The sequence below is a fragment of the Hippopotamus amphibius genome, chromosome 1, assembly GCF_030028045.1.
Source record: "Hippopotamus amphibius kiboko isolate mHipAmp2 chromosome 1, mHipAmp2.hap2, whole genome shotgun sequence".
In the NCBI taxonomy this organism is placed as follows: Eukaryota; Metazoa; Chordata; class Mammalia; order Artiodactyla; family Hippopotamidae; genus Hippopotamus; species Hippopotamus amphibius.
In genome coordinates, this window is record NC_080186.1 from 9,296,944 (window position 1) to 9,324,599 (window position 27,656).

General features: G+C 40.4%; 1 protein-coding gene across 8 annotated transcripts in view; it reads left to right on the top strand.

Annotated features, from left to right (window-relative positions):
- VPS13D (vacuolar protein sorting 13 homolog D) overlaps nt 1–27,656 on the top strand; it is a 236,908-nt gene that overhangs the window by 53,196 nt on the left and 156,056 nt on the right. For all 8 annotated transcript variants that reach the window (XR_009047684.1, XR_009047679.1, XM_057696667.1 and 5 more), the window contains 12 exons: nt 3,585–3,807; nt 6,704–6,914; nt 9,228–9,399; nt 9,582–9,694; nt 11,393–11,605; nt 15,607–15,872; nt 17,061–17,194; nt 19,658–19,813; nt 20,985–21,195; nt 21,721–21,795; nt 24,343–24,549; nt 25,994–26,083. Coding sequence is in view for 6 of the 8 variants with exons in the window: in XM_057696667.1 (XP_057552650.1) it covers nt 3,585–3,807; nt 6,704–6,914; nt 9,228–9,399; nt 9,582–9,694; nt 11,393–11,605; nt 15,607–15,872; nt 17,061–17,194; nt 19,658–19,813; nt 20,985–21,195; nt 21,721–21,795; nt 24,343–24,549; nt 25,994–26,083 (2,071 nt within the window). In the remaining 2 variants the exon portion in view is untranslated. The remainder of the gene's footprint in view (nt 1–3,584; nt 3,808–6,703; nt 6,915–9,227; nt 9,400–9,581; nt 9,695–11,392; nt 11,606–15,606; nt 15,873–17,060; nt 17,195–19,657; nt 19,814–20,984; nt 21,196–21,720; nt 21,796–24,342; nt 24,550–25,993; nt 26,084–27,656) is intronic.

Consider the following 27,656-nt stretch of genomic DNA (forward strand, 5'->3'; position numbering starts at 1 on the left):
GGTTAAGTAATTTCTTTTGGATTAAACATCTAGTGAGGAGTACAGTGTGGACCTTAGACTTTGGTGTGTCTGCTTTCAATACTCCATGCCCTTAACCATGGTATGATTTTACCTCCCAGGATTAGGATTAGGTTTATGTAGGGGAAAATAAACTGGCAAAGGCTATTCCTGTCTTACTGGCCCTTTCCCAAATAGCTGTGGCTCTTTTGAGTTTTCTAAAGGATGTGGCAGTGAGTTCATTTAAATAACTTAGATGGAAGAACTCCAGAAGAGAGGTTATTACAGAAAAGGTAGCATTTGCCTCTCTAGATGTAGGAAGAAAAGAAAATGGAAGAGAGTGACTAGGGTGCTAGTCTTGCGAGGCCTTTGCCAAGGACTTCAACTCAGTTTGGAAAGTAGTAGGAAGACTGTATTTGTTAGTAACTCAAATGATGTTATTAATTTCAAATTACTATCTCTATAGTTTTCTTTATTTGTTTTACTTTTCACTCCTCCATTTACTCACTACTACTAACCTAAACACCCTGAACCAAAAATATTTGATTCATTGAGTGGGAATGGTTGGAGTGAGGAGGAGAGTGAAGATGAGACAGTGAGAACCACAGGAACCATGTTCACGTGTCATAATCTTGAGCTTAGGACCCAGAGTGGGGGTGTATGATGGTTAGAGGGCAGGTTGTCCTCACTCCAGCCACTTAGACAAACCAGATTTAGTGATCAGAGCACGGGGGGAAAGCAGAACAGCAGCGATCGCAGTGCAGAAGGAAGAGCACCAGCAGGTTTGCTCGTCGTCATGCCCCGCCTTCAGACAGCTGATGGCTGAGCGCTTGCTTATTCGCCTTGCCATCAGAAGCCCTCCTGTTGGAACAATAGACCTTCCTTGCCAGAGCGAGACACAGGCTTCCACTTACGTGCATTTTTTAAGACAGTAAAAATAAAACAAGTCACTGTTGGCCTTTCACAGTGGGCCTAGTAGAGAACTAGTAAGCTTGGTCTTAATGAAGAAAATTTCTTTTCATGTTTGAGTGATAAGCGTTTTGCTGTTTACTGACTTGAGTCTTAAAGAAAATAAAAGAGAGATCCATTTATAAAAAGAAAGATTAGTAACTGCTTTTAAGATTTCTTACTCACTTTACTGTGAAGTATTTATAATGAACATGACTAGATATTAAACAGGTGTGTCAGAGCCGGAGTTTGCACATGAAAGTTGTCCCCACTGACAGCTCAGGGTTCTGCCTCTCTGTTCCAGCTCTGCTGCCCTTACTGCCCAAGGGAGAGCTGAATTCTTCTTGGGAACTGTCTTTTCAGCCTTTAGTTAGTTCTCTGGAATATATTGGTTTGTGGTAAATCTTGGTTTTGAGGCCTAAATTTTTAGGAGATTAGTTAGAACCAGAATGGGTAATCAAGTTCAAGAGCACCATTTTTGTTTCTCTCCCTTTCCTGAAAAGGTAAAGGACTTATTTTCTGTATAAGGTATATCTATATGTGGGCTTATGAGCTGACTCTGAAGTTAGCGTCTAAAGAAGAATAGCTAAAATATTTCAAGAAATTTTTGCAGAAGGGCTTCTGTTTTGTTAAGTGTGCCAAATAACAGCACATAATTTGTAGCATTTTAATGAAAACATTTCCCTGTATTTGTTTTTGAGGATTCGATTTTAAGTGGCATTGCATACAAGGATCGCTTTTTCTTCAAGGTATAATATGCTTTTTTGCCTCCTGGTTATTCAGAAAAACCTTATGGGATTCAGCAGTCAATTCACATTCATACACTTAAAAAAGAAAATTAAAAAAACAATCCTTTAAAATATTTCGTCATTTGGGAAAGCCTGCTTATCAGTCTCCCCCCCACCCCCTGCTTTGGCGAATCGCTTCCCTCCTGTGTAGAGAAGTCCTTTTTAAGGATCATTAAAAGCAATTTCTTTTCCTTCCTTCCTTCCTTCCTTCCTTCCTTCCTTTCACACCCTGGGTAGTACTTTCTTGATGACCTTATTTTATTTCCTTAAATCCTAAAAAAACTATCTTGTTACCTACCAGTGGTTGTTCTGTAGAATTCCATAAGGGCTGCTTGGAGTGTGTTGCTTGTTAGAGTATTTGTAATCAGATAAACTTATCTGTGCAACTGACCTCTCCACATGTACAGTCCAGTTCCATTGATCTAGGCCTATGTGAAGTGAATAATTACTTTCTTATCCAAAAATCACTTTGCATTTGCCCTTTAATGCATTTGCACGTGTGAGGTTTGTCTAGTATACATTCCAGTGGTTAAAGGGCAGGAAACAGTCTTGAAATCAGAGCTTGCAGAGGGGTTATTTGCCTTTGAGTTCTATAACTCCTGTGTGTTTGGAATTGTTTTACATAAATCCTTGTCTTAATGAGCACAGGTCTGAATTTTTTACATATGCATTTCCTTTCATTTTTCTCAACCATAGCTTGTGCTTAAACCATAATTTCTAAGTCTTGCAAAAGCTTTGCGTTTATCTCCCCAAGCCACTGGTTTATTTAAACCAACTCAGGGTGGAGAGATGAATCAAAGGAAAGAGCAACAGTTACTCTGTAGAGTTTAAACAAACTAAGCAAGAAGGAAGGTTTTTAACGTCAAAATACTTAATAGCATTTAGCTAGTAATTTGCCTTGCAACGAAGAATTGCAAAAAATAAGAACTTTCACTGTTACGTGTATTTACTGCTCAAGATAACTGTGAAGGCGAACAGTATTATCATCTCCTTTTCAAATGCTGAGAAGAATACAACACAGAAAGCAGTCCTGGAGTGAAAACCATTCTTCCCCTCCTTCCAGCCTGCTGGTGAGAAGGGGTGGATAAGAACAAACCAAGCTGCAGAAGCCACATGGATATGTAGCTCTGAGGCTGGGGGACAGGAACCATGGGAAGTTTAAACTTCAGTTATTGAACCATTCTGGTGAAAAAGATTCACCCTGTTAGCAATTAACTGAAGGTACTAAGTATGTAAGAAAAGTGTATAGTATTTTCAATAGAATTATAGGATTAATTTTACTCTGTATTTGCCCTTAATTTTTATGCCCTTGAACAGAAACATAATAGGAATGGCTTACGTATGTTTTCCGTTTTGTTTTCATTTGTAGTTACTTAGATGAGAAATGTAAACCCGGGAGGGTAGACTTCTAGAAAGTACAGGCACATTACAATGGCTTCATTCCGTATTGCTGTTAAGTGCGTTTTCTTAGAATAACAAGCCCCTTCTCTCCAGCAAAGCAACAGTATATCATGTGGCTGAGAGATTTGCTTTGGTCATATTTGACCTAAATTAAACCACCAGTAATTAGTATCTTGACATTTGCTCTTAAGCCAGAAGGTAAAAATGTTCCTGCAAAATTGCTATAGTTTTCAACAGGTGCTGAATTATGTGTAATATTTCTGCAAATAATTACATGTGGCAGAAAGTACCATGACCCTGTGACCCTTTTGTTTATGGGATCTTGGGGACTTGGGAAGTACCAAGTGGTATAGAGTCTTTGAGGAGTCCAGGGACTGGGATGGGACTTCCAGAATAGTAGGTACAGTCACCCCCATTCCTGCCTTATAGTTTTCTTCTGTTTCTTCCCAGGAGTCTGTGCCTTCAGCTTCCCCAACTGATACTCCCAAACACAGTATGAGGAAAATGACAAGCACAGAGGACCCGAAAGGGACCCATTCCGAGGGGCTGTTCATGATGCCTCCTGCTGGAGTGAGTGTAGGCAGCCTGAAGCGCGAGTTTGTGCTGAGTACCTTGACCAAGCAGCAAGGGCAGCAAGCCACGCCCTCTGTCGGCCACGTTTCCAGCAGTCCAGGTAAAAGAGGGGAGAGGAGCTGCATGGTGAAGGCGGGGAAATGCATGAGACCATTGCAGGAACCTAAGGGGGGGTCACACATCTCATACAAGCAGATGTCCACAAAGTGGTAGCGTGTCTTTAGTGATAATCTGGTTTTTTTTAAATAAATTTATTTATTTATTTTATTTATTTATTGGCTGTGTTGGGTGTTCGTTGCTGCACACAGGCTTTCTCTAATTGCTGCGAGCGGGGGCTACTCTCCATTGTGGTGCGCAGGCTCCTCATTGTAGTGGCTTCTCTTGTTGTGGAGCACGGGCCCTAGGTGCGTGGGCTTCAATAGTTGCGACACATGGGCTCAGTAGCTGTGGCTCACGGCCTCTAGAGCACAGGCTCAATAGTTGTGGCACACGGGTTTAGCTGCTCTGTGGCATGTGGGATCTTCCCAGGGCAGGGCTCGAACCTGTGTCCCCTGCACCGGCCGGTGGATTCTTTACTACTGCACCACCTAGGAAGTCCATTGATAATCTGATTTTGATATTGATTTAGAAGGCTTAAGAATCTTAGGATGTAGATTTAGCATTGGGTGACTTCTAGAGTAGGGTTAAATTAGTAAGACACAGTGTAAATAAAGAGACTTAGATTGTCTATTAGGACTTATATGTCAAAATAGTTGCCACCAGATGGTGATAGTATAACTAGAGCAATTCCTGCAGCCTTAGACATATCCTTGCAAGTCACTATCCAGGCCCTGTCCCTGCAAGTCACTATTTAATTCTAAAACAGTAAAAAAGAACTCTGAAAAAATATAAGGTAACAGCAGAAATACTATGAATAACAGTTTTTGAAAGACATGAACCACCCAGTTATTGGTGTTCTTCTCTAGAGTTTGACAATTAGCCATTCCAGATGCAAGTCTAATTTTGGCCTTTTGGTTTTCTGGATGGCTGGTGGATTGGATAAGTGAAGTATTACTCCAGGGAGTGTGGGAAGCAGAATATGATTAGCCACAAAAATCACTGGATGAAAATCAGTCCAACATGGTTGGACTTTGAGAGATGTGGGACGCTAGCTAAGGGAGGCTGCTGAATGTCTTTTGTGAGATAGATGCAAGGAATGGTTAACTCCTTGTAGTACCTCATAGTCCTAGAGGCGATGGCAAAGTGGTTTATGGCTACCTAGATGAGTAAAGGAGATCCTTGTAATCCTCATCAAAAGACTGGGTGTTGAACACTAACTGTGTGCCAGACATTGTGGCACAGTCTTGCATCAGTTTTTGCATTTTATCCTCATGATACAGAGTTTTATTTTCCCCCCCTTTTACAGATGAAGAGACAGAGGCTTAGACAGATTAAGTTACCTACCCATAGTTATGCAGATGTAGATGGTAAATGGTAGACTGTGAATTTAGGCATTCTGACTCAGAGCATGAAGTCTTTGCCTATAAAGCATTGCCTACGAATCTATATACATAACAGACAGCATGAAGTGGGGTGGGTGGGGCTGGGTGTGCACATAGGGCCACTCAATACATGTTATCTTCTGTCGCTGCTGTTGTTCTGCTGAAATGATGATTAGGAATAAGGCCAACTTTACGTATATGTAGAAGCCTATAAGAAGTGATTTGGGATGTCGTATAGAAAGATCTCTTTCCTTACAGTATTTCTCCTCCCGGTTTGCTATTTGTTTCTGGCATTCTACATGTGATTAAGATTGGGTTAAGGTAGCAGTTTTCACACTGCTTCTGTGTATCCCTAGGATTCCATGACAACCGTAGGGAATCTCTGAAGCCCTTTGTTCCCATCCCTTTCCCCCTTCTACCAGACCAGCTCCAGTTTTGTCTACTTCACATATGTATCGATCTAGTAACAAGGCAAGAGCTAATTTAATTATTGCCTGCCTAATCCAAGTGTTATAATGTTTTATTCTCTTGTATATTAACATGCTATTAGACATAGTTCCTGCCACCATGTGAATGAAATGAGAAAGCCATTAAGTAAGCCTCTGAATATTGACAGATTAAGATAAATGTTATGGGAAAGACAGACTGGTATAGAACAAAAGAACAGGACTCAGTTGAGATGGAGAGAGGAGGGTGCTGCTATGGATAAGACTGTTGCGACAGCGAAGAGCCTGGCATATGGGGGAAACAAAGGCCAGTGAGTCTGAGCCTAGGTGGGCAAGGTAGAGAATGGCTTGAGGTGAGGTTGGAAAAGTAGGCATGGGCTTATGCAGAGCTTTAGAGGGATTTAAGGGTGTTTCACAGAAAGAATTTTGGATTAAACGTAGCCATCAAAGTATATAAAGAAAGAGAATATTTTGGTCCCACTTATTTTTTTAAGGATTACTGAAGTATTTTGTGGGCAGAATGATTTTGTGAGGGCAGACTGGAATTGTATGGGTATATTGGAGGGGAGTTTATGGTGGTCTAGGCAAGAATGGAGGTGGTTTGGATTAGTTCAGTGCTAATAGAAATGGTTACACTTGATATTTGTTTGGGAAAAGATTTTGCTGCTGGAAAATTTTGTAAACATTTGGATAACATTATCTCTACACGAGACCCCTGTGGGATCTCCTTGGCGGGGGTGGGGGGTGTGATGTGTATTAAGTCCTTTTTGTGATAAGCCCTTTAGCCTCAGTTAGTTTCTTGGGACAACACTGAGACGCTGAGGGGACAATGGCACAGTATGTGCTTGTGTGCAGGGGGCAGGCAGGAAGCGTTCAGCACACGGAGCATTGTGGAGGGAGGGTTTGGTGCCAGAGTGGAGACTTCTGGTCACCCAGCTTTCTGAAGCAGGCAGTTCTAAACATTTTTCAAAGACAAAATGAACTTTTTTTGGCTTTTTAGTTTTGTCCTGGGCCAGCCCTTTCTGGGTCCCATTTTCTTCCTTGTCTCTCTTTCCTTGGGTCCACGTAGAAGACCACGTCTGCCTTCTGGATTGCATTATCGTCGATCTACAAGACATGGACATCTTTGCTGCAGAGAGACACCCACGAGAGTATTCTAAGACCTCGGAAGACGGTAGTGGAGACCTGATCTTCCCCTCCTATTTCGTGCGACAGACAGGAGGAAGCCTCTTGACTGAGCCTTGTAGGCTGAAGTTGCAGGTGGAAAGGAATTTGGACAAGTGAGTGGTTTATAGTCAGATAACTGTGTATTGTAAATAGGATCATAATAACTTGGAAATCAGTGCTAATGAGTCTGGAAGGGCATAGGTATTCACTTATTTTTTCATCTGTGTAACAAATATATGTTGAGTCCCTGCTATCTGCTAGACACGAGGGCTTCTGTGATGAAATACAAAACTTGTGCCCTCATGGAGCTTGCCTTTTGTTGTGGGATATGGGAAGGTAGGTATATGATTAATTTAGTGTTCGATTCGGTGTTATATAAACTGTTGCAGGATTGCAGTAGGTGCCTTGGAAACAAAGGGGAAGGGATGTGAACTTAGCGTGGATTTCGATGGGAGTAGGGAGGCAGTGAAGGCACAGGAAGTGTTTGAAAGAAGGGACGTTGGATTCTGTGTTCCAAATGTGATAGATTCTGGACCTGCTATTGCTGTTTACCCTGGACCATTTAATGATAAGAATTGTTTAGATGCTGTTTTGCCCATTTCACTCCATTAAGCTATCTGAAAGTACTCCATAAAGACTGATGAACTGACTCTACCTTTTAATTGGCTTCAAAACACAGGATGCTTAATTTCTATAGTTTAGAGCGTGGCTTCAGTTGTCATTAGTTCCATATCTGGCTGGTAAACTTATTGAAAAGAAACATTTCCAGACCCTGCCTGAGAGCAGCAGAGCCTGACCCTCAGGGCCGAGCCTCAGGTGTGTATTAACAAGGTCCTCTGGTGGCGCTTATGCTTGCCTGACCCCTGTGCATGTGGACTGGAGCTGCTGGTTACAGTGTGTGATGCCTTTCAGTTTGGGGCATTAATTTTGGAGAAAGCAGCAGCATTTGCATCTTAACTTCAGGGAAAGATGAGGCGTGGCTGTAAAATAATGAAAGAGATTTTCATTTGTAGCATTTTGCAAAGCAGTGTCACTTTTCCAGAGTGTGATTTTAATCCCTCTTTGGCCACTCCCTTTGCAGTTCTTGGGTTTGGGCAAGTCATTTAGTGACACTGTTTTGTTTCCCTCTGGATTAATGATACAGTTTAGCTGCTCTCACTGGGATTTTTGTGTTTCATTCTTACTTGTTATTCGAGTGCTCCCTGGCTGGCGTTCAGTTATGGTTGGCATGGGCTGTATTTGATTTTACTGACTTAGAAGTCTTAAGAGGAGCTTCATTATTTAGAAATCGAACACTTTGTTTTCTTTTCAAGTAATGCTTTCCAAAATAAAAATGTGCCCTACTACTCTGTTTATCTAAACTTGACCCACTTCCATCAGTGTTTATGTGCAGATAATTATATTCTGTTAGCCCAGATAGAAGGTGATGACTGAACACAAGGTATCCTATCAGCTTCTCACACACAGACATGGGAACCCAGAGGTTCTTGGTAATCCTTTCCAGCTTTGTTGATTGCATGACTGGTCTTTTTTCACCTTATATGTAGGTTTTTCTCCATAGACAAAGTAGTTTTTTATCTTCCTCTTTTTATCATCCCAACACTGAAGAGTTGGGATGAGGTATATTCCCCCAGACCCAGGCATCTTCAACTTCACTGCCGCCCATCTCAGCTGAAGTGAGTGACTGATTCAGGTTTTATCCTAATGTCCCATCTGTGCTCATTATAAAACACTGGTTCTGCCTATAGTTATCACTAAATGAGTAAAGAACTTGTCATCTTTTCTTTTTTATTGAAATGTAGTTGTTGTACAGTATTATGTTAGTTTCAGGTGTACTGCATAGTGATCTGACACTTGCACACATTATGAAATGACCACCACCATGAGCCTAGTGACCATCTGTTTTCATACAAAGCTATTATCGTATTATCGACCGTATTCCTCATGCTGTATAGTCTATCCCCATGGCTTATTTATTTTATAAATGGAGGTTTGTACCTCTTGATCCCCTTCACCTATTTTTGCTCCCAACACTCACCCCTCTGTTCTCTGTACCTGTGAGTATGTTTCCCTTTTGTCATCTTTTTTTTTTTCTTTATTGCTTTCACAACTATAACGTTTAAGCTATTTCTGAGTCTCATGAGATTTTGCTTTATTAATAGATTACTAGTTAACTCAGATTAGATTTGGGGACTTTCTAAATATATATTTTGGGAGAAAAGTGGCCTTTTGTAGCTGAGGCATGACACTCAGTTGTAGTAACTTGCTTCATTTGGATCCACATCAGATTTTTGTCATTGGAAATTAGAAATTAATTGGTTGATAATGTAGGTGGGTACACATTAGCACTTATACTTGGGTGTGAGCTGTGTCAGCCTTAAGTTAGTGATTTGTTTGTGAAAGTGACCTTTTTTCCTTTTTCATAGAGAAATAAGTCATACTGTGCCAGACATATCTATCCATGGCAGTCTCTCCTCCGTCCACTGCTCTCTGGATTTGTACAAATACAAGCTGATCCGGGGTTTACTGGAGAACAACCTTGGAGAGCCCATAGAGGAATTCATGCGGCCTTATGATTTACAAGACCCAAGGATTCACGTGAGTGTGACGTTAGATTCTTCTTAACTCTTGTGGTCTCAGCTGATGGTCACCCTGTGTATCTATTCCTTGAAGTCAGCTGGGGGAGAAAGATGGAACCACAAGCAAATTAGATTTCATGACATTGACCCCGTTTTTAGACTGGCATCAACTACGAATTGATTGGTGTTTTCCTTTTTCAGACTGTTCTGAGTGGAGAAGTGTACACGTGCATGTGTTTCCTCATTGACATGGTAAATGTAAGTCTGGAGCTGAAAGATCCAAAAGGAAAAGAAGGTGCTGGGTCCCTAGCCAGGTATGGCTTTAATTATACTGTGTTACTGTTTGTAATGGTAACACAAATAGTGCATACACTGTGTTCTAGCGTAGGGCAGAGGTTGCAGGGCAGTGGTTCACAGCTAAATATGGTCTGCCTGCAGGATGCTTTTTGGTTGGTCTGCACAGTGCTTTTTAAACGTTTAAATTCGTCACTCTATCAGTCAGGATAGCTAAGGTTATGCTATAGTAACAGGCACTCCAAAATACCAGTGACTTAGAACAGTGACGATGTTTCTCTCCTTGTGTTTTGTACCTGTTACGGGTCTTGGGCTGTTCTGCTCACTATAGTTACGCTGACTGACAGCAGCTTGCAGTGCCAGCAAGAAAAACAAGATCCCTGGAGTGGTCTTGAATGGTGATGGAATGCCTTGGTAAACCCCTTGAGTCTGGAACATGGTCCCACACGAGTGCAAAGGAGTCAGGAAGTAGTCTTGCTGTGTGTCTGCATGGGGGGAGCCCCAGAACTATCTGGTGAGCAGCAGTGATGACTGCCTCACTGGCCAACATTTGAAAATTGGGGAATTGCACATAAAAAGTTTGGATTTCAGCTTGTTAGAAGCTTTGGCAGTACTGGGCCCCTGTTCTCAATTGGAAGCATCTGGAAATTGAGTAGCAACTTGGACAGCCTTTAGATAAGGCATGTGCTTACCCAACAATTCACTAACTTGTATCATTTTCTTGGTTAGTGTAGCCAGGAATTTACGATTCCTGATATAGAACCCTCAAGAGTGCATTGTATTTTCACACTTGATAGCCTTTTTGTTTTCATCTCTTGACAGCATGTAAAGCTGAGCAGATGTTACTCCTGTTTTCCAGATAGAGTCTTTGACTAGCATAGGATCATATGGCTATAAAAGTGGTTTGATATTTGAAAACAGGACTTCCAAGTCTAGTAATTTTTCCATGGAAGCACTCTATCTTCTATTTTGTATTTCCCTTAAAATTCATCCAGGTCTGTATCTAATTCAGCTGGTGAGAACAGGGAGTGGTGGAGCCGGGGTCCCAGGTTGATTGTCCTGTGAACCAGCAATTTTTTCTGATGACTGGTTGTGCCCTTCGTTTTTTTCCCCAACATGGAGTACTTCTGTACGGCTTGTCCTGGTGCTGCTGAGTGATTACGAATCGCTCATTGCAGCTCTCTGTTATTTAAAAGAATGGCAGTTCCAGAGGCCTTTTCTGTTGGTGGATCAGCTGTGTTATTTCTGTCTGCGAGAAGCAGTACTTGTTGTGGTGGGTCCCAGCCAGTGCTAGTGGTCTTATATAAAACTTGGCAGACTCTGCAGAGAGACTTCTCCAGGCAGGTGGGAGTTGACAGATGGAGGACTAAAGGGACACTCACTATCCCTTGGGGATTATTACAAATACACAGTCTTACTGAACTTAGGTGGGAAATGAGAATGCCCACAAACCAAGTATATAAGAAGTATGTGGTGGTGGTACTCCTCACCAAGTTTCTACAGACGAGAGCATCTCCTTGGAAATGGAAAGTAAGATACAAGGCAAAGAGACATTAAATCCATTTTGTGGAGACGGTTAAAATCAGTGACAGACCTCAGAGTGAAAGTTATTCTCATTCATAGAACTTAGGCATATTTATGATTTTGTTCTTTTATCTTAAACATACATAATTTTGTAAAATGAAAGCATATAACATCTTGTATGCTTTCTCCCTCAGATTTGACTTCAAGAAGTGTAAACTGCTCTATGAGAGCTTCTCCAACCAAACCAAGTCCGTTAACTTGGTTTCCCATTCCATGATGGCTTTTGACACCCGCTATGCCGGGCAGAAGACCAGTCCTGGCACGACAAACGTATTCACTTGTATCTTTCAACCCTCTAAGAACAGCAGCACTACCCAAGGATCGATTCAGATTGAACTGCATTTCAGGTAGGAGAGCCAGACCCTGACTTTGTCTTTCTTTATCAAGACATTTCCTTCTGTGGCCAGTGGACCAAGACCATGTCAGCTTTAGAACATCAAAGGACCGTGGAATCGTTGAGAAGATAAATAGATAATGCCTTATCAGTGCAGTGTGCTGTATATTAGTATTCCTGTAACCATGCACTTTCATTTATTGGCCAAAAGATGTCTCTGTTGCTTTAAAAAAAAAGTAGTTTAGAATTCTTAAAATCAACCTCCTTATCAGCTGTAGACTGTTTTAATAGGTGAAGTGACTTGGAGAAGGAAGAAATTACACTTATGTAAGGGGTAAAAAGGAAGTCTTTTGGTGTATAGAAATAACAGAGGTGGTTTTGACTTGCATTATCGATTTATTTATGCAAACCTTTTTAAAAAATTTATTTATTTATTTATTTATTGGCTGCGTTGGGTCTTTGTTGCTGGGCATGGGCTTTCTCTAATTGCAGTGAGTGGGGGCTACTCTTTCTTGCTGTGTGCAGGCTTCTCATTGCAGGGGCTTCTCTTGTTGTGGAGCATGGGCTCTAGGTGCATAGGCTTCAGTAGTTGCAGTGCATGGGCTCAGTAGTTGTGGCTCACGGGTTCTAGAGCACAGGCTCAGTAGTTGTGGCACATGGGCTTAGTTGCTCCGTGACATGTGGGATCTTCCCGGACCAGGGATCGAACCCGTGTCCCTTGCATTGGCAGGTGGATTCTTAACCACTGTGCCACCAGGGAAGTCCCTATCTATGCGAGTCTTAATGACTGACTTCTCTGTGTAGAAAGAGCTTTAGCCTCTTTGAACTAGATTATGTTTTTCTTCCTGGTATAATGGGAGGCACTATTGTGTATGAAAAGAGCACATGTTTGGGGATCATATAGATCTGGGCCCAAACCTTGATCTGCATCTTTCTAGAAATGCATCCAAGGACAAGTTCCTTAATCTCTTTCACCTGCATTTTCATCTTCTATAAAATTGGGAAGAGTAACTGTCCCCACCTCATCCACCTCATAGGGTGGAGGTAAGGATTAAACAAGATATTCTGGAATACTGCTTGACACAGATGGGAGCGGCTATGATTATTCCTGATGTAGCTTGTGTTATTTTATGATGCACTGCTCCAAGATTTTATGCCTAGATGGGCTTAGACCTGAAAACTGAAAAATTAGTTCTGACTGACAGAAATTCAAAAGGAGACCTTTGGAACCGATGTCAGTTTCTTTCTGTTAGTGCTTAGTGTCATCAGATATGTTGTAAATATAAACCAGTAAGTAAAAAGGCTGGGAAAAACTTCTTGGTTAGGCAAAAAAGAAAAAAAAATTATCAAGATTGTTCTTGTATTTGTATGTTTAAACATGTCTGACATTTCAGTGTGCTGAAGTTTGAAATTCAGTGAATTCCTCAGGGTTGAGTTTTTTTCTTAGGGAGGGGTCATGATCTCCATATGGCTTTAGGAAGTCTAGAAAAGTAGATCTTTAAACATTTGCATGAACCTTAAAAAAGTTCAGTAATAGGAATGCTAGTTGCCTCTTGCTGAGATGTACCACAGGCCAGGCACTTGACCCACCTTTAACTTAATTCTCACAAGTCTGTCCAGTGGGTAACTTGTTCCCCATTTTACGGATACACATATAGAAGCTTGGCGGGTGGTAAGTAACTCTTCTGAGGTCACACAGCCAGTAAGAGAAGCAGTCAGAACTTAGACTTGGGCCTCTGGTTTCAAAGCCCGCGTCTTTTCTTACAGTTGTCAGGCCCACCACATCTTAGTGATGGGGGCTGATTGCAGTCAGATGATAAGCTGGCTGTGATTTGTAGTTCCTTTGTTTGAAGATGATGTTTATTTGAACAGTAGGCTTGCATGTATTTGGTCCATCTGCAGAGACAGTTTCTTTTTGGGTTTGCTTTCTTATCGATCTGGCTTCCTAAATACCAGCTAGTTGTCCCACCTATCGTATTTTTAATATACAAGGAGCCTTAAAATATTAATATATTTGTATACTAAAGGTGCATAATTTCTTGGAGGCTAATAATAAAGTTCTACACCTTGGCTCTTGCTAACAGAAATACCATTGTTAGTGAGAGGGTTAAAATGTTCTCTTGATTAGAACTTTTGAACGCTTTCTGTGTCTCAAGAAGAATTGCTCTTCTGTTGGGATTTTGTGTGTCAAATATAAATCACTTCACAGTGTTTAAAGGCTTGAAATATTTTCCAGAAAAGGGATCAGACACGCTTTGACTTTCCAGTTAGTTCATAGCTCTGACGATCTGTGTTCAAAATGGGGTGGAAAAATTTTACTGAGGGCAACATTTTTTCTCTGTTACAAAAGGGTAAAGTGTTTCTGTGAAAAATGCTGTGTCTGTATGAAGAAGACATGCATCACTGTGCCCTTTTTCTAGAGGCAGTGAGCCAGGTTTAGGAGGAACCAGAGGCTAGAGAAGCCAGCCTTAAAAATATTTTTGAATCAGCTTTTCCTGAATAGAAACCCCTTTTAGGGCAGGGAAGCAGGTATGTGTAGAAGCCAGAGCCCCAGAAGCGATTTTGGGCTCATAGAACAAAGTTCAACCCAGAAAACTCTAAAGGGATGTCTCTAGCCCATTTTTCTTCTGTCTTACCCATCTCTGCCTACTAATATACTAACAGGGCCTGGATAAGCCCCTGACCACACCACGGTGTGTGGCCGGGCCTGAGAGTGCTCCTTGGGTTTTCACCTTGAGTATACAATTTGGGGTAATAAGGGCAACGAAACTAATATTCTCCCCCTCTTCCCGCATATCTACTTCCAGGATGCTTGGGGTTATACCCACAGTAAATGTCATCTTACTTGTCCTCCCTCTTTGGCTAAAAGATCTGGGCTCTCAGGCCAGTTCCAGCTAGAGAAACTGTCTCATACTAGTATGTAAATTTGATGTTTATAGAGAAGTGATCCTAGACATCAAAGAAACAATGCCTCATTGATCTTCTAGAAACAGCCTGTAGGGAAGGGAACAGACATTTATCAAATCTGTTATGTGCCTGGTGCTTTATCTCTTACAATGTTATTATTTCTCGTTTTATAAGTGAGGAAACAGAGAAAGGCAAATAGCATATGATACTGCTTATATGTGGAATCTAAAAAAATGGTATGAATGAACTTGTTTGCAAAACAGAAATAGAGTCACAAATATTGAAAACAAACTTATGGTTGTCAGGGGGGGAAAGGGTGGGGAGGGGTAGATCAGGAGGTTGGGATTGACATATATACACTACTATATGTAAGATAGATAACTATTAAGGACCTACTATATAGAATGGGGAACTCTACTCAATACTCTGTAATAATCTTCATGGGAAAAGAATCCTAAAAAAAAAAGAGTGGATATAGGTATATGTGTAACTGATTCACTTAGCTGTACAGCGGAAACTAACACATTGTAAATCAACCATACTCCAAAAAAATTTTTTTAAAAAAGTGAGGAAACAGGCCCAGAGAAGGGTAGGCAACTTACCCAAAATAACACAGCTTATAAGTGACAAGATTTAAGCCCATGCTCTTTCTACTACACCAGGATTTCTCGACCTCAGCACTGTTGACATTGTAGGTTAGATCATTCCATGCTGTGGAGGCTGTCCTGTACATTGTGGGATGCTGAGCTGCATCCCTGGTTTCTACCCACCAGATGCCTATAAGAACCCCTTCAGTTGTGACAAAAATGTCTCCAGACATTGCCAGATGTCTCCCAGCGGCAGAATCACCCCTGGTTGAGAACTGCTGGACAACATACACTCTACTGCTTTCTTATAGCGTATTCCTTCTTGTTTAAAAATATGATTGACTTTTGAAAACATACATCAAATGTTTTATTGAACCCGAGTTCAGAGTTTATTGATACTCAAAGCTCCATTTAGAAAATGCAGGAGTCCACCTGCCCCAATTGAGTAATACATTTGCAAATTAATGAAATATCATATTTTTCTTTCCCTGTTTTATTTTTATGATCTTCTTTCTTGTAGGTCTACAAAGGACTCCTCCTGTTTCACAGTAGTTCTCAACAATCTCCGTGTGTTTCTCATATTTGACTGGTTGCTGTTAGTGCACGATTTTCTCCACACCCCCAGTGATATTAAGAAGCAAACTAAAGTTACTCCTTCTCGACCCCGTAACTCTAGCAGCGAATCTGCTGTAATTCCCAAAACTGTGAAAAGTGGAGTAGTTACCAAGCGGTCTTCCCTTCCTGTATCCACTGAAAGACATCTGGAGGTCAAGGTCAATGTAACAGGTAAGTATATGCAGTTGTGAGTCACTGATTCTTAGTTTGGATGTTAGGCTCATTATGGGTCTTACAAGATGACTTTTCTGTTGCCTCAGTATTTTGACACAAGCACTTAGACCTCTGCATCTTTTTTTTTTTAATTTCCTTTTTTCCACTTTATTTCTGCAAATAAAGACATTTGCATCTTTTACAGACCAACAAGTGTCGAAGTTCTGACCTCCTTTTCAGCCTGGCCCACACTGAGGACTGCAGGATCTACTTCCTCTCCTCTGCTCCCCTAATGCATATGCCGGGCTTGAGTACCCACCTGGGTAGTGGTCTTTTTTCCCCAATGTTAAATCTGGCTTCAATTTTCTGTTTGATCCGTAGGGCCCCAGCAGATGTGCCTTACTGAGTTTAGGCAAAAGTGGTATGTGAAAGTCTCAGCTTAGAAGATAAATAAGTGAGGGGATTGTTACTTTCTTTACAAACAGAATATTTTCCTTTACAAACAGATTTACTACGGTTTTTGTTAACTAGTAGACTCTTATAGTGCATCTGTACGTATGTGTGTATTTATTGTTATGTTTGTGATATACCCTATCTATTGCTCAGTGGTTTGGAAGAAGCTGGATAGCACACTGCATCTGAAATGAATTTAGTTTCAAAAGTTCAATTTATACATTTTTAAAAATGAAAACAAAAAGTAAATTTGCTGTGTACGAGTAGAAAATTGTCTACATCTGCTAATTAAAAAAAAGATCTATATTAAGTTGGTCCATGTTCTTTGTAAACAATATAAACAGCTACTTCGATGACCTAGTGCTTTATGCTGCCTGACCAACATTAGTATCTGAATCTACCTCCTGGGATTTTAAAACAGGTTGTCGCTTGGGGAAGGGATGATTTCCCGAGCTTCTGAATGTCTGTTCTGCTTCCCCGGAGACCTAACTTAAAACTATATTCTTAAGAGAGAAACCACGTCCCAGGCTTTTCTGCCCATGCAGAGTGCTCTGTCGGCTCAGCTCTGCCTGGCCAGATACAGAGAACTTGTTCAGGGTGGCAGTGAAGCAGAGTGTTGGCAGGCATCCTGCAGAACAGATCTTTCTGGCCAGTGTGTCAGCCTCCCACCCAGTAAGTGTGCTGCCTGGTTTGTGACAGCCTGCTGCTTTCCACTTGCCAGCTTTGGCTTAGTTGACAATGCCTCCTTTCCAGGCACGGAGTTTGTGGTCGTTGAAGACGTGTCCTGCTTTGATACCAACGCCGTTATTCTCAAAGGCACCACAGTGCTCACCTATAAGCCCCGGTTTGTTGATCGGCCCTTTTCAGGAAGTTTGTTTGGCATTGAGGTAAGAAGTCTGTGTGTTGATCGAGACACTAAATGTTTGGCTCAAGAGAAAAGCATCTGGGGGAGGATTTTACCTCCTGAACTTCCATTCAGGGAAATAATTAATGGGATTGGAGGACCCTTGTCCTCTTCTCTTCATTTTCTCCTCAAATCTACCAGATTATTAGAATGTGTGAATTCAGTCCCCTGATGTCAGGCCGTGAACGTGTGGAGGGACTTTACCTCTTTCTCTTACGCCCTCACTTCCTCATAATGTTTGAGGAAACTCTTCTAGTCCCCATTTCCCCACGAGGCTCCTTGTCGTGTCCTCTAGTTGTGCAGGTCTAGGCCCTGGCAACTGTGACGGTGAGGAAGGGGTCCTCGTTTCTCCTGCAACCCCTTCCGCACACTGAGTGCTTGTCCCTAGGAAGACCTAGGGCTTTATGGTCATGGAAACTTGTCTATAAAAGCGTTAAGGACTTTCCATGTTTTGTTCTGGGAATATCTGATCTATAAAAGGGCACGTCTAGAGAGTCAGGCCCGACCTAAAGGACTGAGTCTCTAATAGAGGTGCTTGTGGCTCTTATTTAATCTCGCAAAGGAGATAATTTGCACTGGGATGGCTTTTTTAGCCAGAAAATTACATTATACAATATTATGCAAAAACCGCTCTGCCTCTTTTTAAGCCAGGATGTGTGGAGACAGAAGGAGAAATGAGGTAGACTGTTATCTGTCAAATGTTTGTAAGTCACTGATCTCAGCTAACATTCCTCTTGTTAGAATATGAGAATATTCCGTCAGGGTTACTCATCATTTCCTTCCCATTTATGATTAAACTTTTTCATGTCCTGTTCTTTCCAGTGGTATTTCAGAGGTTGAATGAACAAAAATTATTTTCCCTGTCAGCAGCATATGGTACTTTTTTTTTTTTCTGATCAGAAATAGCTGAATAAAACCTGTAGAGATTTAACTTCTCTACCACTTGTTTCTCTCATGCAAAGAAACATCAGTGTGAGCGGAAGGATTTGCATGCTGGAGTGATGTGAGTTGGTCATGGAATTGCAATTCATCTGCTTTCCAAGCCACCACAATACCAGCTTTGAATGGAAAAGTTTGGTGATTGATTAATGAACTGTCAGGTACAATTGGGTTTTGTGTAGCAGAAGCCCCTGAAGTAAAAGGGAGAATGAAACTTTCCTGCTCCAAAGTCTTAGAAAAACTACATGGCAAAATATTTAAGATTCCTGGAAACTCCTTTCAACCTTGTTCTTTAGGCAGCACAATTGGGTCTGAGTTTTAAGACCACCTTAATACATCACTGGGGGAAAATTTGTAAAGAAAGCAAAATGAGTTAATTTTGAACACAGCAGAGGACCTTGGTGTCACGTGTTTTTCTATAGCACTAGAAAATGCCAGAGAGGGGAAGAAGCAAGGGAGACAGAAGCAGTGCTTTCTCCTTTCTCCCGTACTCTTCTTGAGCATGCAACATAATTTGGTCCTAGAATGGGAGTCCTCCCTCCCTTTTTTCTCCCCATAAATATGTTTCATTTTTTTAAAATTATAGAACGTTTCAAACATACACAGAGTAAACAGAATAATATAATGAACCCCTATATACCTTTCACCTAGCTTCAGCAATTAATGTATTTATTTTCAGTTGTGAAAGCAACAACTGTATTGCATAAAATTAGGGAAGAGGAGGGAAGAATCACCTATCCCACCTTACATAATCTCTCTGGACATTTTGATGTGTTTCCTTATAGTTACGGCATAATATTATTTTGATTGGGCTGCTTTTTCACATAACGTATTTTGTAACTGTCTTCCTACCTGTCTTCCTACATTCTGTATGGTCTTTTAAACTGTTACTTTTAAATGGCTGCAAAATATTTCACTGAGTAGATGTGATAAAACCTTGGTTGCTCTTAATTTTTTAATTAACTGTTAAATAATGGTTCACTGAATTTTTCTATGTTTTGCATTATTTCCTTGGGCTAATTCCTAGTAAGAAGTAGGTTATTGGATCAAAGGGTGTGAGATTTTTAAGCCTCTTGTTATGTATTGCTAAACTGCCTTTCCCACGGGCGAACCACTGTGCTCTTGGCAGTAACCTCATTCTTCATAACGTTCATTTCAGCAGTTATTATGGGTCTTTTGATATTATAGGGCTGATTGCTTCTGAGATAGTCTCTTTTTCTCCTGATGATTAGACTCTTCCTAAATCAGACATTAATTCTTTTCTTTTTCAATTTAAAAAAAATTTTTTTAAGGACTTTTATTGAGATATAATTGACATAATAAACTGCACATATTTAAAGTGTACAGTTAGATTTTTTTTTATTAGTAGTGTATATATGGCAATCCCAATCTCCCAATTCTCCTCCACCCCGCACCCCGCTTTCCCCCCTTGGTGTCCATATGTTTGTTCTATACATCTGTGTCTCTACAGACATTAATTCTTACCATATTGCATTTCATTCTCTAGGTGTTTTCATGCCGACTAGGGAATGAACAAGACACAGCTCTTTCAATTGTTGATCCAGTACAAATTCAAGTGGAGCTGGTGGGGAATTCTTCTTATCAGAATAGTTCAGGATTGATGGATGCATTCAATAGTGAAGACTTCCCACCTGTCTTAGAGGTAATGATGACAAGTCTGTGTCACACACTGAGACACTCTCACTTTCCTTTGCTTGAACTACTTATTTACTCTGCCAAACTCAACAACATTTTCATTACTTCTGCAAATATGGACAGTGTCTCTGCCCTAGAAAGATCTTTCAGTCTTGTGGAGGATAAAAGACCTTTTAATTGTCTGGTATGAACTCCAAGTTCTATAAAAGTTTACAGAAAGCAGAGCTCAATAGTTAGGAATAATGATTGTGAGTGAAACTAAGGGTGAGACTGATCAGAGGGGTAGGATGTAAATAGGCTGAGGAGAGCATTCCACATTAGGAAGCAGCAGAGTCGAGGCGGAAATGGCCCAGCAGGCCTAACAGCGAGGGAGGTCTCACTGAAAGAAAAGTCTACAGGGAAGTGAGGAGGACAGGGAGGAGAAGCAGGGCAGGTGAAGCCAGGCGAAGACGGTTTATGACTTTGACGTTTTGTTTCTTTGGTAGAGGGGGAGGAATTAATTAGTAATCCATTTGAACCATAGGAGGTTTGAAAGAGAGAAAAGTCATTGTGATTCTCAGGCTTCAAAAAAAAAAAATTAAAAATAAGTAATAAATAAACCACTATACCCAGACATCCTGTTTTAAAGTGGTCTTGTGTTGATGTCTGTACTCCTTTTACCAGTGGCAGCTGAATTGCTATTATCTGAGAAAGACCAGATTTTCAGAAATATTGGTGTGAAACTTGACTCATTTAACATTCTGTTTGAATAAAGGAGAGAGAAATTTTGTTGGATGGTCAGTTTGCTTTAGAGATTTAAAAAATTAAATAGATCAAAGCAAAATGGATTAACAGAGTGTTGCTAATAGGTGATCCTGTCTCCTCCAGAGCTGTTCTCTGATGCTCTGCTTTGGTGATTAATGTACTTGTATGAAAATCATTTTCCTGCAGTATTAAGTGCTCTAGTACTTTTCCTTGCTTAGTATATTTTATTTGGTACAGTTTTGTGACATTTGACCTCATAGCTGAGACATGTTACCTTGTGGCTATATTAGTGCTTAATTTGAAGATCTCCCCCATCTTCCGAATGAGAAGTAGTGTCTGTTGGATTTCTAGAACTTGAATTAGAATACCTGTAAGAGGTGTGGACACAAAAGCAAATGCAACTTTAAAAACTGCCACCTTTTAAATTTTGTTAGATTCAGTTACAGGCCCTGGATATCAGACTCTCCTATAATGATGTTCAGCTGTTTCTTGCCATTGCAAAATCCATCCCAGAGCAAGCTAACGCTGCAGTGCTGGACGCGGTGGCCTTGGAGGCTCACTCCTTCAGCAGCTACCTTCCTGGTGCATCTCGAAGGGGAAAGGAAGGCAAAGAAGGGACAAGACACACCTTAGACCCTGTCTTGGGTAGGTATTTAACCGTAAAACCCACTCAATCTTCTGAGAACTCCCCTTCTTTTTAACTTTTAAGATTTTCTTTTGCACAATTAAATTGTTCAGGGTTTAATTGTGTGTCATTAAGTATAATTGTAAGTCATATGTAAGACTGTCTAATTGTTTTAAATTTAAAAATAAAGAAAACACCCCAAACCAACTGTTCTAGCCTACAGTATTTTTCCTTTTACAGTTTCTTCCAGAGATACGATAATGTTAAGGTTTAGTTTTAAACTTCAAGTTTTCCTCCAAAGTTATATGGATAATAATACTGAGTTTCAGTTTTAAGCTTTTAAAACACAGCCAATATAGGGAAAAGACTTAAAAATTTCAGGGTACAGTTAATAACTTCCAACTAGGAGCTTATTTTGCCTATAGAAATGAAATGTTTGAGTCACCAATTCATGAATTTCTTTTCTTTTCTTTGCTTCAATTAGTATGTGGGTTAATTTACGTTAAATTGCTTACAAAAATATATATACCATTTTTTCTCCCTAGAGTTACAGCTGGCTAGACTGCAGGAGTTGGGGTTCAGCATGGATGACTGCCGCAAAGCTCTCTTGGTGTGTCAAGGTAATTTGAATAAGGCTTTCCTTTATCTATTGTCCACCTTGATAAATGATAATGTTTGATAATGCTTATCTTTCCATTTCCTCCCCTACTCCCACAGGGTGCCTTAGTGAGGTGGAGTGTGCGTTGCAGACCCTCCATGGTTTTCTGTGGGCTGAGGATAATCTTGGGCCAGTAATAATGAGACACAGGATTTTATAGTGGACGTGAATATGGGCTCTGGAGCTGAGTGCCTGGCTTTAGATCCTTACCCTGCCACCTGCTGGCTGCTTGTTAGTGACGTGGGCAAGTTTCACCTCTGTACCAGTGCTTCCTTAGGTATCTGTAGAGTGAGGATAAGAGGACCTCCCTCAGAAGTTTGATGTCAAGAAGTCACTATACACAAAGCACTTAAGAAGGTGCCTGGCACATAGCACGTGCTCCGTAGATGTTAGCACTGTTGCTAGTGGGAGTGGTAAGGGTGGTGACACTGATAGGCATGCCCATTTATTGAGCTCCTCTTCAACAAGTCCTGTTTCTTGTTGAATCCTCATGCCTGTGGAGGCAGGCATTATTACCCTCACTTCAGATGGGGAAACTGGCTCAGATAGGGTATGTAGACTCGTCTCAGGCCACCTGTTAGAGTGGGGCTGGGATGGGTTTAAAGCCAAGTGTGCCTGTGTTCTTTCTGCTGCATCACACTACCTCTCCAGCTCCCTCTGTGTTCCCCTTCCTCTTAAAATCAGAGGTACAGCAAAAGCTGTATTTTTTCCCAGTTGATACTTGCATGTATATTCTCTCTTTTTATTTCTCTATGTATTATATACAGGCAGACTTTGGAGATATCAGGAGTTCAGGTCCAGACCACCACAATAAAAAAAATATCACAATAGAGCGAGTTCCACGAATTTTTTGGTTTCCCAGTGCATATAAAAGTCATGTTTACACTAAACTGTAGTCTGTTGTGTGTGCAGTAGCAATATGTCTAAAAAAGGAAGTGCATATCTTAATTAAATAATGCTGTTGGAAAAATGGTGCCGATATACTTGCTCGACACAAGGTTGCCACAGATTTTCAATTTGTAAAAAACACAATATCAGCAAAGTGCAGTAAAACGAGGTGTGCCGGTGTATCCAACTGAATATCAGCAGCGTCTTCCCATGGCATTAAAATTATTTGTAAACATTGATTTTTTTACATTGACCTGAGGATATATATTGTAATTTATTTAACCATTCTTAAGTTGTTTTTCATTCTTTCATTATTCTATACAATTCTGTAATAAATATTTTTGTGTGTGAACTTTTGTCTACATCTTTTAAATATTTCTTTGGTAGTGAGATTTAGTATTGTAAAAACTGGACTAGAGAATATAGATATATTTTTGAGGCTCTTTACTTGAATTGACAAATCTTTTTCTAAAAGAATTGTACCAGGTTAAAACTTTGACCACTCACATGGTCTCATCACATAATTGTTTGCATTACCTATCTCTTTCCTCTGAAAAAAATGAAGGTACACCTAATTATCTTGTGTTCTTTAGTTTTGTTTTTACCTAGTCATCATTGCTTTTTGGTTTAACTAACTTTATACCCCTTAATGTTTACATTTCCTATTCTTTTTACTCTTTCTTTAACAATTCAAACACTAAATATTTTAATAAAAAGTTTTCTAAGAGCCTTTTGGATTTTTGTTAATTTTTATTTCTTTTGTAACTAAGGTTTAGTTCCACCAATAATAAAGGTGATAATACTAACTAATGTTTATAGACCCTTTCTTATATGCCAGGCTCTGATCTGAGAACCTCGCATATACTCATTTGTTTCCTCCTCATGTCCGTCCTGTAAACAGGTGCTGTCGGGCATAGATCAAGTAACTTGCCCAAGATCCAACATCTAGTAAGTGCCAGGGTTGGAAGCCAGGCCATCTTGCTCCAGAGCCCATGCCCTTAATTGCTTACCACTGTTACATGCACTGGCCTTGGGTAAATTTATAAGTACAGAGTTGCATTGCTTTTCTTTTCTCATTTCTGTCCTATTCTTTTTCTTTTTGCTTTAGCAGTCTATTTGTGTTCAGGGGGCTGTTATTTAATAGTTTTATATTACACACATGGTTGAGAAGACAAAGTATGTACAACATAAGACATTTGAGAACAATTAAACAAAACACCACATCAGTATATGTATAACTACACAGTGAAGGTGAAGTATTTTAGTACCAAGTGGCACCTGGACCTTTGGATCCTCTCCTTTCCTCTTTTCTCCTCTCCTTTAACAGATGGCAGAGTAGAGGAAGGATGGCTTCCTGGGGGCATTTTGAGCCAGGTCATGAAAGGTGTGATAAACTTGAGCAGAGGTGTGCACCAAAGAGGGCCTTGTTCTGTTTGCTAAAAAGCAGAATTCCTCTTATTGTGCTGTGTTTTCTTTGTTATGTCTGAGACTACATCTGGTATCAAGGTTCTCTTGGGCTGTCCAGTAGGTTCCTATCAAATGTATTTCTCTGTTTCCTCTATGAGTTGCTTGGGTAGCTGTGGGAATGGGTTGAACTGATCACCTTTTAACTTCTTTGCAGGTCAGCTGAAAAAGGCAGCAAGTTGGTTGTTCAAGAATGCTGAACCCCTGACGTCCCTTTCCCTGGCCTCTAACAGCCGAGAGAGTCAGGGAGCTGCGCCGGCCTGGTTGATCTCGGGCGTGGAGATGAAAGCCGAGAGCGTGTGCATCTGCTTCATTGATGACTGCATGGACTGTGACGTCCCTCTCGCCGAGCTCACCTTCTCCCGTGAGTGCCCACCCAACCCTCAGGTTCATGGCGAAGATTTGCAATTACTGCCATCTTTTCTTTATGGTATTCCTGCTCTCCCGTACTTAATAGTATAGGAGAGATTTAGATAATGGTTTTACATATGTTTTCCATTATTTGTATTTTAAAGAAATGTGTATTTATTTGCCATATGTGGCCTTCAGACCATGCCTTGGAATAACAGAAATTGTCATTGATGAAATTTCTGTTTTATTAGCAGCTCTAGTTAAATAATTCCTGATCTCTCCTTTTTGTTTATCTTTTCATGTATCTGAAGATTGTAGGGAGTACTGTTATTAAAGGAATTTAAAAGATAAGCTTAGAATATAATGTTTCCACACTATATGTCTTTTGAAAATTAAAAAGCACAGAGGCTTATTAGAAAGCTCACCCCAGAGTCTCCTCTGTAGGGCCAGGTAGGAGGTGGAACCCTGTTCATCGGAGAGCTGTCCTTCAGCAGAGTGGAGACCAGGGCAGGAGGGCTTTATCCTCAGTCACATCCTTGCAAGCCATGTCAGATGAGACTTCTGAGGAGAGTAAAGGAGAATCTCACTGCTGTGTTTACTTTTAATTTTCTGTCATTTTGATCTTGCTAGCCTCTTTTCTCTTCAAGGGAAATTTGGTTCTGGGGATTTAATTCGACCTTTTACACATTGCGGAGGTTTTCATTTTTCCCGTGCTTCTCGGCACCACAAGGGCCACTTGGTTAAAACTAACAGCTGGAATTTGACTGTTTCCATAGGTGTCTCTTCTGCAGAAAATAATTATTTCTTATTTTTCTATGGTAATCTTAAAATTTGCAGCTAATATTTATGAAGGCATGACTGTTCTCATTACTCTACCTTCTTTTCAGATATTCAGGTAGAAATATGTTTTTTATGTTCCCACAGGCTTGAGATACACTTGAATGCCGAGGCTGGGATTGGTGGGGAGGCAAATGAGACATTTACCTCATTCACAACATTTAAAGGGGTACCACAAAACTCAGTAATTAAGATAAATGATATTTAAATGCAGTGTTTTTAAGAATCAGAATTTATTAAAAAAAAAAACCTTGATGAACAGAATATCAAATTTTTATGTGTTCTATAAGATCATCAATAGTAGCTATAATTAACATCTCTATTTTTATTAAGGTAGCATCAGTTTATAACATTATATAAGTTTCTTGTGTACAGCATTATATTTCTACTTGTGTATACACTATAGTGTGCTCACTACCACAAATTTAGTTTTTAACCCATCACCACACAGCGGATCACCCCTGCTCCCACCCCCCGTCCCTCCCGCCCTGGTAACCACTACTCTGTTCTCTGTATCTATGTGTTTGTTTTTCCAACATTTCTTTAGTATGATGTGTCAGCAAAAGAAAGTTTTGGTTGTTCCCACCCTACCACTGCAATAAGATTTGCTTTCATTGCAGGTCTGAATTTTCTGCAGCATGTAAGAACTAGCCCCGAAGGCTACGCCCACTTCACCCTTTCTGGAGATTATTATAACCGTGCTCTGTCAGGTCAGTGTAATTATCATGGGAGTTAAAAAATAGACTCTGGCATTTGCCTGGGCCTATTTCTACATAAATTTTGCATGAGGCAAAGGGGTAGGACAGGACAGGGAAAGATGAAAAATAAGTGACTGCACAAGCACAAAAGATACAGATTTTTCATATTGCTAAAAATCAATTTGATATGTCACAACCGAATTATTTAAAAAGAAGTTTTGATAGTTAATTCTTTTTGATCCTGGAGTTTGGCTCATTTCAGAACCTGAAGTTGCTCAGTAGTGGAGGATCATTTGTCTGGCCCTGATGGTAGCTAAATTTCAAGAGAGATTTAAGCCCGTAAGCATTCTGAACGTCAGGCCTCCTCACTCGCTACTGGACTTGTCTCATTAGAAGAGTACTGAGTCAATGACAGTGTATAACCTGCCATACCTGCTCCCTAGCGTAGAATGCGGTTGATCAGGGCTACTTCTTCTAGAGACAGAAACTTGGATATGCTACAAGGCATTTTCAGGTTTCTTTCCTTCCACTGGAACGACCAAGGTAAGAGCCTATGCAGAGGGACATTCAGGAGCCATCCTGTACCAGGGCTGAGCAGTTTGAGCCGCGATGTTCTTTACCTTAAGAGAGTTCTTCGTAGGTGTGGACAGAGTGAACCAAGTAGTGTCAAAGAGAAGTTGCTCCCTTTGATGTCAGTGGAAAACTAAGCTTCCAATGTGTTGTGCTGCTGCTGTTCGTTCTAGAGTACGTGTCACATTCAATTTTATATGTTAGTTAACATTCTCCCCTGTCCGTTCTGGATTCACTTAAAAGCAACACTCTTATTTCCTAATTGTTCAAAGTGTTTAACTTTAGAATAATGGCCCAAGCCTTGCTAGTTGAGAGAAAGTTTTACAGGGCATATGGTAGCTATTTTTTTGAGAATCATTTATTTTCCCAGAGCAAATATTGCTTACTTTTAAAGTTGCATGAACACATTCAGGTCACAAAGTGCTAAATGGCATGAGGAGATGAACGTACTGATGTTATGCTGCATGTTAGATTGGATTTGTATTGGTAAATTCCCTCATCTTATGGCCAATGGAGTGTATTTAGAAAACTGTTAAAGATTAACTGGCCTTGAAAAGTTGTCTTTAAAACCACAGTGAGATACCATTTTTCTCACCCAACAGACTGGCAAAAAGGAAGTGTGACTGCTAAGTGTAGTGAAGGTATGAGCCCTAGAACTGTTTACTGCTGTCGGAATTTATAAATTGGGACAACCACTTTGGAAAACAGTTTGACATGACCTATAAGTATACTCGACAGTCCTTCAGTATATTTCTTCTAGATCTGTACCCTAGAGAATCTCCTGTCTGTGTGTACTAGGAAACAAGTATAAGACTGCTTCCAGTAGTGGTCTTCCTAATAGCAGCAGAACTGGAATCAAGTGAAATGTCTCTTAGCAGTAGAGTAGGTAAATAAATTGTGGTATGTTCATAAGCGGATTACAATTCAGTGGTGAAAGTAATGTACCACAGCTGTATGGCATCAGTGTGAGTGAATCTCAAAGACTTATTGAGCAAAAATAGAAACTTGCAAAAGA